The sequence below is a fragment of the Odontomachus brunneus genome, unplaced genomic scaffold (assembly GCF_010583005.1).
Source record: "Odontomachus brunneus isolate Ranch 3 - 2012 unplaced genomic scaffold, Obru_v1 Obru_scaffold_084, whole genome shotgun sequence".
Taxonomy (NCBI): domain Eukaryota; kingdom Metazoa; phylum Arthropoda; class Insecta; order Hymenoptera; family Formicidae; genus Odontomachus; species Odontomachus brunneus.
The window spans coordinates 1,214,217-1,231,184 of NW_022639534.1; the positions used below are offsets into that span (position 1 = coordinate 1,214,217).

At 31.8% G+C, this 16,968-nt stretch overlaps 1 protein-coding gene across 4 annotated transcripts in view; it reads left to right on the top strand.

Moving 5' to 3' along the window:
* Positions 1 to 16,968, top strand: part of LOC116847875 (venom allergen 5-like) — a 53,094-nt gene that overhangs the window by 15,014 nt on the left and 21,112 nt on the right. Inside the window, exons 1-4 of one of the 4 annotated variants that reach the window (XM_032823354.1) lie at positions 10,215 to 10,355; positions 10,437 to 11,630; positions 14,049 to 14,170; positions 15,535 to 15,616. In XM_032823354.1, the coding sequence (XP_032679245.1) occupies positions 10,472 to 11,630; positions 14,049 to 14,170; positions 15,535 to 15,616 (1,363 nt within the window). In that variant the 5' untranslated portion in view covers positions 10,215 to 10,355; positions 10,437 to 10,471. The other 3 variants (XM_032823356.1, XM_032823355.1, XM_032823357.1) reach the window with 3 other exon arrangements.

Sequence of the window (16,968 nt, forward strand, 5' to 3'; positions counted from 1 at the left end):
CAAAGGGAACTGTAATTGTAACTAGTTACGTTTAAAAAGTAACTTTCTCAACCCTGCATATTCTATTCTGCGCTATTGAGCATAGCACTATAGCTTTGTAGACAAAACAAATCGATTCTTTATCAAAAAATAGGAGATTCAACAGAAATTTAGGATATTCAACAGAAGGTTTCAGGTCGATAAATGTACATAATATTAGCAACACTTTTATTAGCCGATTTGTAAAGATTGCGTTTCTTATGAGAAGTTCATACTCATATTTATTACATAGAATGGCCATTTCGAAATAGAAATACGAAAAAAAATAAGGAAAACTTACTCAAAACAATACGTCATGTAAAATATAATATGAAAATCTAAAAATAACTTTTTGTAAATTTGTTGCTGCATCCATGTAACAAAAAATTTACATTATTGTATGATATAAATTGATTTACATTATTGTATGATATAAATTGTATAATATAAATATATACAGTGGTGTGCAAAAGTTCTTGGCCAAACTCATTGTTGGTTATAATTTCTAATATAAAAGAATTGCAATATTGTAAGGTACATAGTATATGAAGCTTAGATAATTAACAGATAATGTTATATTAAATTATAAAGATTTATTCTATTGTATTATTAACAAATTATTAACAAATTAATTTATTAACAAATTATTAACAAATTAAATTATTAACAAATAACATAAATATTACTGTTCAAAAGTTCCTGGCCACGTTTATTTCCAACAAAAAGAGCAACTTTAGACACTTTAATTCAGTAAATAATAGTCTTTCACACTTAGTATTTTGTTACCATGCCTTTTGAAGCTATTACTGCGGCACAGCGATGAGGCATAGATTCTATCAACTGATCAATAACACTCATCGGTATATTATTCCATTATTCCGTCAAATGCTCCAGTAACTGTGTCTTATTCGAGTGCTTACGAACTTTAACTCGGCGCTTTAATTCATCCCACAAATGTTCGATGGGGTTGAGGTCCGGAGACTGCGATGGCCAGGTTAAAACCTGCAGTTTTTTAGCCAAGAGCCAACTCTTTACAAGACTTGAGGTGTGCTTCGGGTCGTTATCGTGTTGAAATATCCAGTTTCTTGGCATTTTGCGTTTGGCGTATAGTAGCAAATTCTTCTTCAAGATATTCTTGTATATCGCAGCATTCATAGTTCCATCAATATTGACTAACGGACCAACGCCATAAGCAGAAAAAACACTCTACATCAACACCCCATGCCTCCTCCATGTTTCATAGTTGGAATTTGATATCTTACATTGTTTCTGATACGTCGCACATGATATCTTCCATCACTTCCAAACAGATTAAATTTTGATTTATCGGAAAATGCTACCTTTCTCCAATCTTCTACTGTCCAGTTTATGTGATCTTTTGCAAACTGTAAACGGGCCTTCTGATTCTTCTTGCTAATTAAAGGCTTCTTCACACCGATACGCCCGAACAATCCGACATCATGTAAACGTCTTGTAACGGTACAGCGGTTAACATTGGCGAGGTTTTCATCACGGAGTTCGCGAGCAATGTCATTTGCTGTTTTCCGCGAATTAGCAATTGACTTCATTTTAATTACGCGGTCTAATTTTTTTTGTTGTTTTTCGCGGTCTTCCACTTCGCGGGCGATCCTTTAGATCATATCCATCACGGAACTTAGCTAATATATTATTAACAGTCGACTTACAAATTCCTAATAGCTCAGCAATATCACGAGATACTTTACCACTTCGCGACAAGCTAATAATTCTTTCTCGGATTGCCTGCTACGTCTTTCGTGATGATACTCTGATGTCTATTGATCGATTACTCTTTCGAAAATAAAGTGATAAGCACTCAGTAGAAGCATAACATAAGTAATAAACACAGTGGCCAGGAACTTTTGAACAGTGACTTATTGAAAGTGTGTTTGTAAACACACTTTCAATAGGTAAACTTTGGAAGATACGAGTGCTATTTTCTGTACATTATCACAGATTTATATCTACTTATAGTTATAAGTCACTTGCTTTTCCTGTTCATAATATATTGCCAAAAATGAATTTGGCCAAGAACTTTTGCATACCACTGTATCTATTTTAAATATATCTATTGTATAATATAAATTTAATGGTTCATTTTTTCAATATTATATTTGTTTTATCAATATAATAAAAAAATCATAAAGTTTCTATCTTAGATTGTATGTTATGATAATCATAAAATTTTATACTTGTTGAAATAAATGTATCTTTCGCTATTATATCAAAAGATATTTGACTCATATTTGATTAATAATTTCGTACTTCAAAATTATTTGATGCAACAAATAAGATAATAACTACGAAAATAGATTTTTTCTATGGACAGAATGAAATTTGCTTGCACATTTAACCCTAAAACCCTAAACATGGATAAAATTTAACTAAATCAACTTTCCAAATATTATTGTTTTTAAAAATATGTATTTTATTTCTAGAATTATATTTCTCAACAATTTTTAGCTTAATTAAAAAAGAATCATTAAATTTCAATAATTTTTTTAGGAGTTATAAGCAAAAAAAATGCGATAAGAAAGATTTATCCGTATTTAAAGTTCACGTAACATTTTAATGTTCAGAACTCTAAGATTAATTTCTTTGCCACACGAATTATGCAAATCCGCTCGATCATAACACTTGATTTTGCCCAGCAAATTACAAATTTGCTGAATTAAACAATTAATTTTTTCTATGTTGCCATTGTGCAAATTATCGTTAAACATGTAGAAATATTCTTACATTCTGCACGTATGTACAAATTTTGACCATTTTGTAATGGTTTGCTTCTACTAGCTTTATCAGTCAAGATCGAATACGAATATTACCAACACCAGTGACATAAAGACACAAGCTCAACACATAGTCAGCCTTCGAGATCTCGCTCGAACAGCATAAAGTAATAAAAACACTCTGCAAATGAATTCTTGAAGTTCTTAATTATCAAAGTTCATACATATCTCGAGTATTATACATCTACAGAACTGAGCGAAAGAAAAGTTATCCTGACGACTATAGTCGGAAGTAATATCAAGCCATTACAAGCGCAGAATTTAAATACGATGCGAAGAAAGAAAGAGAGAGAGAGAAAGAGAAAAAGTAGGAGAGAAAGTACCTAGACCAACTATTTAAACAGCTCTTGTCGTTCCATTAAAACCGAAAAGACACGGGGAATCGTGGGAAGAACAGGCAAAATGTATTCAACTCGGGCAGAAACAAAGATTAATTAAGATTAATTAAATTGTCGGGACGGGAACTAGCTGGCAAAGAGAGCTGGTTACCAGGAGCGAATCTCCCGCGTCTCGTCATGCGGAGGAGTGCACGGTGAGGGAGCAATAACGCGCGTCTCCGGTCCGATGCGCCGCGATGCACATCACGCGGGGCCCAAGCCGGGCGCGGACCAAAGCCGACAGCGTCCACTTACCTCATTAAGTCAGCCTTGCCGTGCGGCCAGGCTAGGATACGAGGAGACCAACCGCACCGGGGAACGCTGCGGGATCGCAGGGGAGTGCGCTCGTGGTCTCTCGTAAGATAGATCGAGAGTACCCGGAGGATGCGGCGACTCGACGGTCGCCCGGGCGATCCCCTCGTGTGACGCCGTGTAATAATTAACTTTCGCGGGCTTCGCTCCGGCGAGCGACCGGTCGAATTACCGATGCAAAACTTGCAACCTCGCCACCTCGTCTACTTCACAAAGACCGCGCGTGCGAGCGAGAGAGAGAGAGAGGGAGGGAGAGAGAAGGAGAAAAGGGAAGAGAAAGACAGAGATGGAGTGAGAATGAGGAGAGAAGAGCGGCAATTACTCGCCCTTTCTCGTTCTTCTCTCTGTGATCAGCTGCCGCTGCAGCTACCGCGGGGAAAAGTGATTAAACCCGGCCGGGCTATCGCGTAATGGAGAAAATATCCCGAGGATCTTTGCGGAAGAATTTTCGCTGCGCTCCTTAAGCTCCGCGATAATACCGATGATAATTCGGCTAATTAGCGCGCCGTTAACGACGAAGACCAACACGGCCGTTGGCGTTTTGTCCGCGTCCCGATCGTTATGTCCTCTCCCTCCGGGGGATGTCGTTTAGCTAATATGTAAATTTCTTAGATACACCGGGTATACACGTGGAGATATCGCGTATAATTGCATAATTTATACGCAAAGTCTCTCCGCTCGCACGCGCGCTCGGGAGTGTGGCAGAACTTTTCTTTTTTCTTTTTTTATTTTCTTCTTTTTCTTCTTTTCTTTCTGTGGAAATTAAAATGGCTCATGTATACGTAACTATACCGCCGCTCCATGCATGCGAGTGATCCCTTTTAAGGCGCACGAAATACGTCGTCCGTGTTGACGTAAAGTGACACGTGACGTTTAACATGTGCGGAGACGGATAATAGAAAAATATAGTTATTAGACATGACAGGGAAACGCTTTTCACTACAAATAACCGCTGCCGCCAGGTATCTTTCGCGAATTAACGTCGTTATCCGCGACTTCGGAATTTGATACATTTAATATCATTTTCGACCTGACTTATGTGTGCGATACACTTGCTCTGTATAAAGAAAATAAGTAATTCTTACATCATACAATTTTGTTTCATTTATTTAATTCTTTAGTTAGATGACAATATGAACGAAATAAAAAATCCGCAAGCGATTACACTGTTCAGCAAGTAATTTGTCACATGGATTTTCCTATGTATTTCTGAGATTCTTTTAATGCATTAAATTGGACAAATTCAAAATTTCTTCGTCATAGTTTTTTTTCTTTCTAACAGTCGTCAGAGATTTAATATATTGTATGTGTGATATTCCACACACGCATACAAACACTTCGCAATTCGATTTAATTTGATTTCATGGTAATATTTTTCATTGTAGGTGAATAAACTTAATTTGATATGTTATTAGAATAAAGTTTTTTGCAAATGTATAATATATTGTTTAGATGATAAAAGTAATGTTCATTCATAAAATGATTGATTAACAATTTTTCTCCTTTAACGTGATTTTCTCCAATTAAGCATAAAATGTGATAAAAACTTATACAATTTTTTATTTTTAAAAGACACAACACAAACTAAATACAACAAAAAATTATTAGCTTCTTTATTTTAAATTAGTTAAGTTATATTTGTATATATAAAAAAAATCAATTATCTTAAAGTTCAAAAGTTATGTCACTAGAAGTAAATCATGAGTGATAGAAAAGATTGTTTTCATTGTTTAATTGAAACATAGAAAATATCATATAGATCATATAATTTGATTCATGTGACAAAAGGAAATTCTTTTTATAGGCTTTTTGTATTAGCACAAACACGATAACGCGAATATCGCACGAACATCCACGCGCGTTTTCTCGAAGATAGTTCCTTCCTGATTATAGATCATTAGCAACAACCAATCCGCATCTTTCGGTCGGAAATGACGTAACGAAAGTGAACAAAAGGAGAGGGCGCCGCCAGTTCCGCTCCAATGAGAAGTTAAACTCGCGAAACGGGAGTTCCCGATGCGCCCGAGTGAAAGACAAGGGGAACGTCGCTAAACCAAATTCCATAGAAAGTTTTCCGGAGAGCTGTGCAATCTGCAGCGTGTAAAGAACAGCACGGAGAAAAGAGAGGGAGGAGGGGCAATAAAAGGTGCGAGAAGACGAAAGAGAAAGAGAGAGGCAAAAGAGGGGAAAAAAGAACCGCTGAGCAAGAGGCGAGAAGTTTCGGTACGATGAAAGACTGCCTAAAGCTGGAAGTGAAATCAAATGACATCCCACCCGTAGATCTTCCCGCTACCCTGTCTCGTCGTTATACCCTCGTGAGCTGAAAATAGTGCGCGCACCGCGATCTTAAATCTCGCCGTAAACTCGGGGATCGCGATCGCGACACGAAAGGGACGTGACGCGAGATCGCCGGCTGTTGTCGGTCAATTTTTCGACAACGGTCCCTTTCATGGGACCAATACGTCATATGATCTTCAAAAAGATTACTCTGTACGACATAATATAATGGTAGACATTTCAATCGAGCCGAAATTTTGATTCTATGTTAATAGAATGATATTAATAGATATTAATAGATTGATAGGGAATTTCCGGATATAATAACACTGTATAAGCTACACACACAAAAATATATATTGCATTAAAGTAAATATTATTCGTTTTAAATATTTCACAAGTGTAAATATCCGCAAACCTATCGTCAGTTCATCATTAGCGTCGAATTTATTTAAAATACACACCTCTCTCAAGCTAGCAGGACCAAATGAGCAGAATCGAATTGGACCTATCACATTTTTTAGTACTCATTTTGTACTATTTTGTACCACAAAAAAAATTTGTATCATTTAAAAAAAAATGATGGCGCTGCTAACTTGATATTAAGCTAACAGGACCAAAAAAAAATAAAAAAATAAATAAACCATGGTACACACAATTAGTACTAAATTTGTACTAATTTGTACCATTCGAAATAAATCGAAAATTTTATATTTTCCCCTTTAAACAACCTCTCCTTTATCTAAACCTAATATAAAGATAGTAGGATCACGATTTTTTCACTTTTTCTTAATGGTACAAATTAGTACAAATTCAAAAACGATAAAATCTATCATTTCTTGTCGTTTTTTACCAGTTTTTATTTTGTTCTCTTTATATTAAGTTAGCAGGACCACAATATTTTTTTAAATAGTACGGGATACAAAATTATTTTTTATGGTACAATATGAGTAATAAAAAACGCAATAAATATAATTTGATTCTTATCAATTTAATTCTTAATAATCGAAAGAGAAAAATTTTATATTTGAGGTTGATTAAATGTGAGGTTGTTTTAAGGGGTAAATAGAAATATTTACATACTTTTCTCGGTAGTACAAATTAGTACAAATTCAGAAACAATAAAATCTATCGTTTTCTGTCGGTTTTTATCAGTTTTCATTTTGTTCTCTTTATACTAAGTCAGCAGGACCATAATATTTTTTTAAATAAAACGAGATACAAAATCATTTTTGATAATACAAAATACTACACGATTAATGTAATTTTATACCATTAAAAACAATTTTGTAATCCACATCCTTTAAGAGAAATCGTGGTCCTACTGACTTAATATAAAGTCAGCAAAATAAAAATTGTTAAAAAAACAAAACAAATAGATTTTGTCGTTTCAGAATTTATACCAATTTGTACCACCAAAAAAAGTATCAAAAATATTTCTGCCGACCCTTTAAAATAACCTCAACTTTGACCTCAGCTTCAAGAATAAAGCTTTCTGTTTCGATTATTAAGTATTAAATCAGTAAAATCAAATCAAATTTATTGCATTTTTCAGTACTTATTGTGTAGTATTTTGTACCATTAAAAATGATTTTGTACCTTATTTTATTATTAAGAATTAAATTGATAGAATTAAATTATATTTATTGCGTTTTTTATTACTCATTGTGTACTATTTTGTACCATAAAAAATAATTTTGTACTACCCCGTACTATTTAAAAAATATTTAAAAAATATTGTGGTCCTGCTAACTTAATATAAAGAGAACAAAATAAAAACTGGTAAAAAACGACAAGAAATGATAGATTTTATCGTTTTTGAATTTGTACTAATTTGTACCATGAAGAAAAAGTGAAAAAATCATGATCCTGCTATCTTTATATTAGGTTTAGATAAGGGAGGGGTTGTTTAAAGGGGAAAATATAAAATTTTCTATTTATTTCGTATGGTACAAATTAGTACAAATTCAATACTAATTGTGTGTACCATGGTTTATTTTTTTTTTGGTCCTGCTAGCTTGATATCAAGTTAGCACCGCCACCATTTTTTTTTAAACGGCACTTGGTACAAATTTTTTTTTGTGGTACAAAATAGTACAAAATGAGTACTAAAAAATGCGATAGGTCCCATTCGATTCTGCTCATTTGGTCCTGCTAACTTGAGAGAGGTAAAATACACACATTCTGAATTTTAAATTAATTACTAAATTTATTACTACAATCAAAAATATAAAATTAAAGCAAATATTTTGGTTTACTTGCTATATAGAATCAAAGCAAAGTTTTAAACAAGTGTTATGATATTCTTATAAAGAGAATAAATTCTTCTTTTGAGTACATGATAATGAGTTTTTTTTCAAATTTCTTAATTTCCTAATTTGTAATAAGTATATTTTAAGACTGTTATCAAGAAAATATTCTTTGTTGAAGACAACCATTATTTAAAAAAAAAGTCAAACTGAGTAATCGCTTTTCTTAGTAGTAGAATGATATTTTTCTATGTGTATTGTCCTACCTTGATATTACAAATGATTACTTACTATTGTTTTCTGCATGCGGAGTCCTAGTAAAAAAGCTTTATTTCAGACTTTCATTTCAGAACTACTTAACATTCGGTTATCTCAATATTCGACTTGCATTTGTTTTATAATTGCATTTATATCTTTATTCTTATTCCAACCAAGAATATATTAATTATATTTTAGAGTGTATTAATTACTCATCCACAGATAAATATATGAGATTGACAAATATTAAATATTTAATAGTGGTAAATAATGGAATTGTAAGTAAAATATAACGAAGTTAAATCTCATTATTTGGAGTGATGGAATAATATTGTAAATAGAGAACAATATATTTTCTTTATATTCACTATTTTTTCAATTTTTTTATTTTTCCGTTATTTTTACGATTTGTGGAGAGAGATTCAAAAGAGGTGAAAAGGAAGGAGTTGTAAGAACAAAGATAACAAGAGAGTGCCCAATAATGCTGTGTACCATGAAATTTAAATTTGAACTCGGTACAATAACAAAGTTAAACTGAAGTAACAAGAAGGCGTCGGCAGATTCGAGATGGGACGCCTTGCCGCCCAAAGAGCAGTAATAGACGGAAGGAAAACAGCACTCGCAAGATTTGCAGCAGATTCTAAAGTCAGTACTCGTAGTTGTAAATTGTTTACCATCTTTGATTGAAAGCATAATTAATTATGGTTCCGCCTTTATGGGTATTCGCCTCTGCTTGGATCAATATTACTTGTTGTGTGAAGTAAATACAGATATACAGGTTAGCGAATAATCAGACATTCAGCTATAATTGATATCAAACACAAAGCTATAATTACCTGACAAATGATGAATACGGTTCTGAATACCGGCTTAAATTTCAATTCAGGTATTTCCTTAATTTCAGCAGTATCTTGGGCATTAGTCTATTAAAATTTTCATTGACTAAAATAATCGGCAAATTAATAGTCAAAAAGACTAATTTATCGTCATACATAAGATCACAAATAATTATATCAATTAATGCAATTAGTTGTTAATCAAACTTTGATGTAATCGATTGTACATTAATTAATAAATAATTCCATCAATTGATTAAATTATTCGTGATTATATGTATAATATTTGTTTGTAATTTTAATTATTGATTTGCTGATTATTTTAATTGAAAAAATTTCTGTTGTTTAACGCCCAGCACTGATTCTTGATAAGTTGGTTCAATTGAAAGTCATTAAAGTTTCAAACTTTAAAAATCGCAAACAGCGATACATCACATATTTTAGATATGTTTTCAATCCTTTATTGTAAAGAAAATTTCAAACTTTCTTTATAACAAAGGATTGAAAACATATCTAAAATATGTGATGTATCGCTGTTTGCGATACATTTCTGAATCCTTCGTTCTTACTTCCTAGCATCCTCGATTTTAATTGACACTGACACTAATACAAGGTATAAAAAAATGTTAACACTTATATGAAAAATTCACTTCAAAAGAATATTAACATTTGCACATTAGATTTAGTTTCCGGGTTTGAGTCGCGTGGATTCATCTTTGTTTGATTCCGACGTTTCGCGAACATTTCAGTCCTCTTCATCAGGGAGGAACGACCCGATAAAAAATAAAAAAAATCAAAATATTAACATTTATATGGAGATAAGGTTGCTTCCATATACACAAGATGCTTGGAAAAAAAAATATTAACATTTATGTGGAAGATGTTTACCTCAGAACCTTCACCTTTAATATATAGTTTAGTTTTTATATAAAAGTAACTTGTTCTCCACATAAGTGTTAACTTTTTTTTTTAAACCGCAGCAATAGGAAATTTGCAATATTCCCCTCTCCTTCATTTTTTTTACAAGCTAAATGTAATAATTGTTTACGATATCCACACGCGTTTAGTCGTGACATTGTATTTAGCAATAAATCTTCGTAGTCCGTTATATTTTCAAATATAATTCAGTTTGCCAACAATATCTGAAACACACAGGACAGTTTGTAAATACCTTCTCAGTGTTCTGCGAACAGTCGCTAACTATATATTTAGTCTGTACATGTAAGTCTTTCTTATTCCTGCTGAAGTATCGTATTCCATACATATAAAAGTATTATTTATAATTTAATATTACACCTACAGTACCTGTTATTGTCAGTTAAACAAAATATATCGTCATGGAGGATGGGATAAAAAATATTAATTTCATAATGGAATATCATGAAGAGTGCAAGCCTAAAAATTATAATAATTTTTTCCATCCAAACGTTTGTCACGTTTGCAAAAAGACAAATAATGGCAATTTAATACCATGTAATAAATGCCACATGATCTTTTACTGTAACGACGAACATAAACAAGAGCACGAGTTGCAGCACTTGGAGATTTGCCCATCTTTAGCACAATATTTAAAAGAGAAGGAAGAATGGGGCACTCATCGTTTTTCCATATCAGAATGGATCCAGTCAAGACAAGAATTTCTTTGCACAGTAAAGTATTCGATGCCACGTAAACTAAAGTCATACGAAGAGCAGATGATCATTTTCGCAAAATCGTGCATCTACTGTCATCTGCAAATTGATTTGATCACTTGCCGAATATGCTATTCCGACAACTATTGTGTAGATCATGTGAAAGAGTTTAAAAGCCAACATCAGTCAAAATGCAAGACATTAATGTTATGTCTCAACCAAGATATCAGAAATCTCAATTTTAATTCATTTACAGAAAAATTCATTAGTTTTTCTTGGGCATCACCTATTCTCGACATGAAGACATTCATTCAACAATATGTGCGATCACCTGAACTAAGAAACATAGAGCAGTTTATAAGAGATGATTACCTTTATTCTGATTACGTTTCAGGACCGCTCACGCTCTATTATGGTATGAAGGATGCTGGTTTAATAAATCCTTCAATCATATCAAAAGCTACATACGTTGTTCATATAATAACAGAAAACAATCTTGATTTAGTATATGTAGAAGCATGGCATCTTATGCTGCATTGTATACGTTCTATAAAGAAGCTGATAATTATACTGGTAGGATCAGAATTATTGAACGCAAGTAAGGATGTCCAATTTTGCTCTAAGTGCTCACATCACAAACAAAAGCTTTATTTCGAATCTTATGGCATGTTATATATGGAATATATGAATAGCATACAGTATAAGGAAGCGGATGTGGTTATGGCAAGCCATGTAGATTTTAGTAATCAAGTAATATGGCCGGTAGACTTACTAAAATCACGGATTAGAAACTATCCATGGATTTTAACCACTAAATCAGAAAGAAAATCAAGAGAGAATATCTGTTTCATAGAGAAAATTTTAGGTAAAACTGTAAAAATTAAATATACTAATAAAAATAAATTTTGTTCTAATAGACCTTGGAGAGACCTTGAGAGTGGTTACGTGTACTATCGGAATAATTATATAACTATCTATCGAAATCTAACTGGTTCTTAAAACGATTTGAAATTTTAATATATTATTAAAAATATCATTTTGATAACTTTTTTTATAACATTATCTTAAATATGCAAGAAATATGCAAGAAAGATTGTTCTTATAAATCATGTATGCTTTTAATATTAAATTTGTCATGTATTAAATATAAATTGTTTTTATAAATTACAAATACTTTTGATATATTAAGATTGTTCTTACATATTATGAGTACTCTTAATAAAAAACATATTAAATTGCATTCATTTGTTTTTCATTCAAGACTATTGACAAAAATAAGGGAGTACACGCTCGAAGTATAAAATATAAAAATCTTCTAAAACAGCAGATATAATGTCAATATGAAACAAATTTAAAAATATAAGTTTGAAAAGAGATACGATACATTTACCAGTAAATATGGAAAATGAATCAATTATTAAGAATTAGAAGATTTTTCCATTTTATATTTTATGAGTTTTTGCATATATTAATTGCATTATAAAAATATTATAGAGGAGTTTAAAATTAATATTTTTTCACACTGGGTGCCCAAACTACTGTAAAATACTTTCATAACGCATTTTAAGACGTGACTGGTATAAAAAATCTTTCCCACGTTCTTTTTATAGCACAAGTTCAATGCAATAATTGTTTAAGAAATCCATATACGTTCATCGTGGTACTCTACTTGATAATAAATCTCTGTAGTTCGTTATATTTTCAAATACAGTTTGTTGACAACTCAGTTTGTCAACAATATCCGAGACTCTCAGGGAAAACCGTAATTACTTTCGCTGTGTCCTCCAAATAGAAAGAGAGAAAGAGAGAGAGATAAAGTCACAGGTTATACATTTATAACATAATATACATAGAGATCTTTCTTACTTTCTGTTAAGCTGCCGTATTCCACACACATATTACTTCTAAATTCATGTTGCATGTGAATTGTCCATTATTGTTAATTAAACAAAATATATCGATCTTCGACATCCACTTTTGTAAATAATTTTAATTGTATAATTTATCTAAAAGAAAAAAAATACGAGGCTGAATATTATAACTTAGACTTTATCAATGCAAAAGGCTTTGCTAGTAATGTATAAAAGAACATCCATGTGCAACAAAAAGTTAATAATATAAAACGTGCTCTGAAAAAATTGGTGTTTCAAAAATGAACTTTGCTAAAAATTAAATATTAAATCGATCAAATTAACTAAGTAGAAATTAACTAAATTATTATGTACTATTTCTCAATATTATAATGTAAATGTTAAAATTAAAACTAAGAAGTTAAAAGAAGAAACTAAAAATGTTAAAATAAAGCAAGAAATAATTGAAATAATTGTTCTTCTACATTTTATTACAACAATTTGTTGTTATTCTATCTATATCTGGTACAAGACATCTTCCTATAAAGAGTTTTACACACAAATATTTTCTTATTTCAATAATCAATTAATTTTTATAATTTAAGACACTTTATATTTTACTGGTTTTCTTAAAAAACATTAAAATTTTTAAATGAAGAATTGAAGAAAAGCTTAACAGAAACTTAAACTCGGATCGTATTATTGGATCAAATATATACAGGTTTTTAAAAGTACATTTGACTTTTGTTATAAATGTTTAGAATATACTTCAATTATAATATTTATACTTTATAAGTGAATGTGCGATTCCCAGTCAGTTTTTGAGTTTTTGATGTTAAGTTTTTCTTCGACTTCTTTTCACTCACATTTTAGGTAAGACAAACTAAGATGGCCCACTATCATTCTAACGTTTATGAAACAAAAGTCGTTATATTTTAAAAATTACTTTCAATATTATAGTAATTAAATCTTATGTGCAATATGTTCTGATCAAAAATTGGATTTAAAATTTAAAGTTTTATAATAGAGGTTTCTATTTTATATATATATTATATTTTTCACAAATAATATGTATTAAATATCCTATACTAAAATGAATATGTCAAATTATGATTTTTTCATTATTTTATAAATATATATTTATAATAGGTACAGAATCTTGAACATAAAATATGTATGAGTCATGTATTCCTTATGGTCATCTTGTTTTAAATATTTAGGTAAGATGGGCAATGGTCATGTTTTGATATTTTTGTAATAAATAATTTCACTGAAGTATTTTTCTTTTAACTCTGATGGTATTATGTACTGTAGGCTTCAGTGAAGTAATGTGCCAAATGCTATTAAAAAAATAACAATAAGAAATATATTCTTTTGCACTTTAAAAAAGTATGGCCATCTTATCCGAGTTTACCCTACATATCATCTTACAGGGTCCGGTGGTATATCGTGCGAGGAGAAGCAGATTATCTTGGACGAGCACAATCGATTGAGGCAACTAGTGGCGCTGGGACAAATACACGGCCAACCCAGCGCGGCGAACATGATGGAGATGGTAAGCCTCCCTCGTCGTTGTCTTTGTCGTCATCGTCACCAATCTTCATTTCACGAAGAATCGTCCCTTCCTATAAATTTCTGCAAAAAAATGCAGAAAAAAGGAAAGGAGGACCACAAGTTAACTATTCTATCAATCTTACTTCTAAATTTCTAACTTTCTTGAAATGAAATCTTACGCTAAAGGAGTGAAAATTCGCTCGGCCATGAAAATACCGCCACTCTGAAGCATTAGAGCCAAGATTTGATTCGAAACTTAAGAGAAAAATGAATTTTTTATCCATACGAGTGAATTTTAATCGGTTAGGATGGATTTGCTTTAGTAACGATAGAAAATATTAAATTAATTCTTTAATTCAAAGTGAAAATATTCATTCGACGACTCAAAGTGGAAAATTCATTCTATGTGAGAGAAAAATTATGTACATTTGAGTGACTTGGCTGTCCCTCTGTTTCTCCAGTAAAACTTCACTCCAAGAAATTTAGAGAGTACAATTGCTAAATTGATACTTATTTCGAAACACTACTTCTTATTTTCTGTAAAAAATGAAGAAAAATTCATTAGAAGCAATAATGAAAATATCACTATTCTGAATCGTCAGAGCTAAGACTTGAATCTTGACAGAAAAATGAATTCTTTATCCATACGAATGAATATTTCTCTTGGTTAAGATGAATTTGCTTCGGTAACGATGAAGAACATTAGATTCATCCTTTAATTTGAAGTAAAAACATTCATTTGACGACTCAAAGTGGAAAATTCATTCTATATGAAAGAAAACTTACTCAAATTCGAGTGACTTAACTGTCACTCTTCTTCCTCAGTGAAACTTCATTTTAAGAAATTTTTAGAGCACAATTCAAAATCAATAGCGATTTTAAACTGCCATTTTCTACAAATCCCTGCTAAAGATAAAAAAGAAGAAAGAAGAGAAAAACGAATACCACGAGTTGCAATTTCGAAATTGATTCCTCTCGACAAAATTCGCACAGACAGATCCGCCGGAAAAGAATCGATTTCTCATCTGTCGACGGTCTTCGTAGCCGTAGAGAGAAGACGATTTCAGATTTACCGCGGTCGCCGATAATACACCGTTTAAGCCATGATAGACTACCTCGGTTTTCCGCGGCGCGTTGGGAATTGTTCGTGTTACGTTTGATATTTATATTCATTTGTTAAAAGAGCACTCTCTGGCTCGTTCGCGCGCGCGTGTGCGCACACGCGGAGAGCGCTAATTTGCATGCTGCCGCAGGTTGCGCAAAGTTAAAGTCGGTTTTACTGCTCGGTAATATTTCGCGGATATATTGCGCGCGAACGCCCGCCCGTGATTAACTCAGTGTGTAAGTTACTAATTGCTGTTACAGATATGGGACGATGAACTCGCCGCTATAGCGCAAAGATGGGCGGATCGTTGCGCCGAATCACATGACAGTCTAAGAAACGTCCGTAAGTGAGACTTTATCTGGAGCGATTAGTTTCGCTAATTTTCCAAACACTACACTGAAAAAAACTGTCTTGTAACTCCTAACAAATGTATTTGCTTGAACATTTCAGTATATTGTTTGGTGATCAAATATGGTTTAATAGTTACTAACTTTCTGATAATAGTTATATAATGATTAGTGAAACGAATTTTTCATTTAGTTGAACTGATTAAATGGTTTGGCAAATATAATACCAAATAATTTGGAAATAATAAGTAAATAATAAGTAAATAGTTTGACTATTACCAAAGTATTTGATTACTTCGTATTTTTATCGCATAATGTGGTAAGTATTGCTAAACAATATTTTATTTGGTAAATTTGGTTTGATGCTTTACATACCGCATAAATTGATAATAGTTACCAAGTCTTAGGAACAGATACTAAGTCTTGGCAACAGATTCCACAAGTCTTGTAAATATTTACCAAATTATTTGATTATATTCATCTACACACATTTAGTTGAAATTACTTCACCAAAGCATCTGGTAACTATTACACAGACTTGATGATTATTACCAAACCTTTCCTTCGGTGTATGTTGTTCGGTTGATGAAAAGATTTGCATCATCATTTTTTTATTCATTTCTCGTAGAAAGTTTAAGTATTAAAAGTAAAATCGGAGATCCATGTTAAACGTCCAAAAAATATTAAGTCAGTATTATTCATTTTATTTGTAAAAATAATTAATCCTTCGATATTGCATATTGCAATTTCGTTTTTTATTTTAATTAACAAGCATGATAAATCTTTGCACCAATCTAATATCTTCGATATGCCAAAAAGAAAAAGAAGTAGATATATGTTATCCCGAAATAAAGCTCTGTACGAAACGCAGAAAGTGGAGCAATTTCTTTTAAAAGTTCATAATCCGAATGTCGGAACAATTTCTTGTAACTTTCTTGAAGTATCGAAAGCACGCAATTGTCTTGAAAAGTTATAATGCCTGTACGATGAAACAGTGTGTATCTAAAAATATAGCTATCCCGAAATAAAAACAAAATAAAATAAAATTTTTGGCTTATTTTGTCATTGTTGTTTTAAGGAGGTTATATTTTTTTATATTTTGTCTCTTTATACTAATATTGTAATGTTTCAAGACAATTGCGTGTTTCCAATATTTAAAAAAAGTTATATTTCGAGAGATTACCCGAATTTCAGGATTATTCGACTTTTTGGGAAATGATTTCAATTTTTGAAATTCGAGATTTTGATTTTTCGGGCGACAATCTCCAAATTCAGATATCTCTTCCAAAAAAAAAAAAAAAAAAAAAAAGGGGGAAAAAAAAAAAAAAAAAAAAAAAAAAAAAAAAA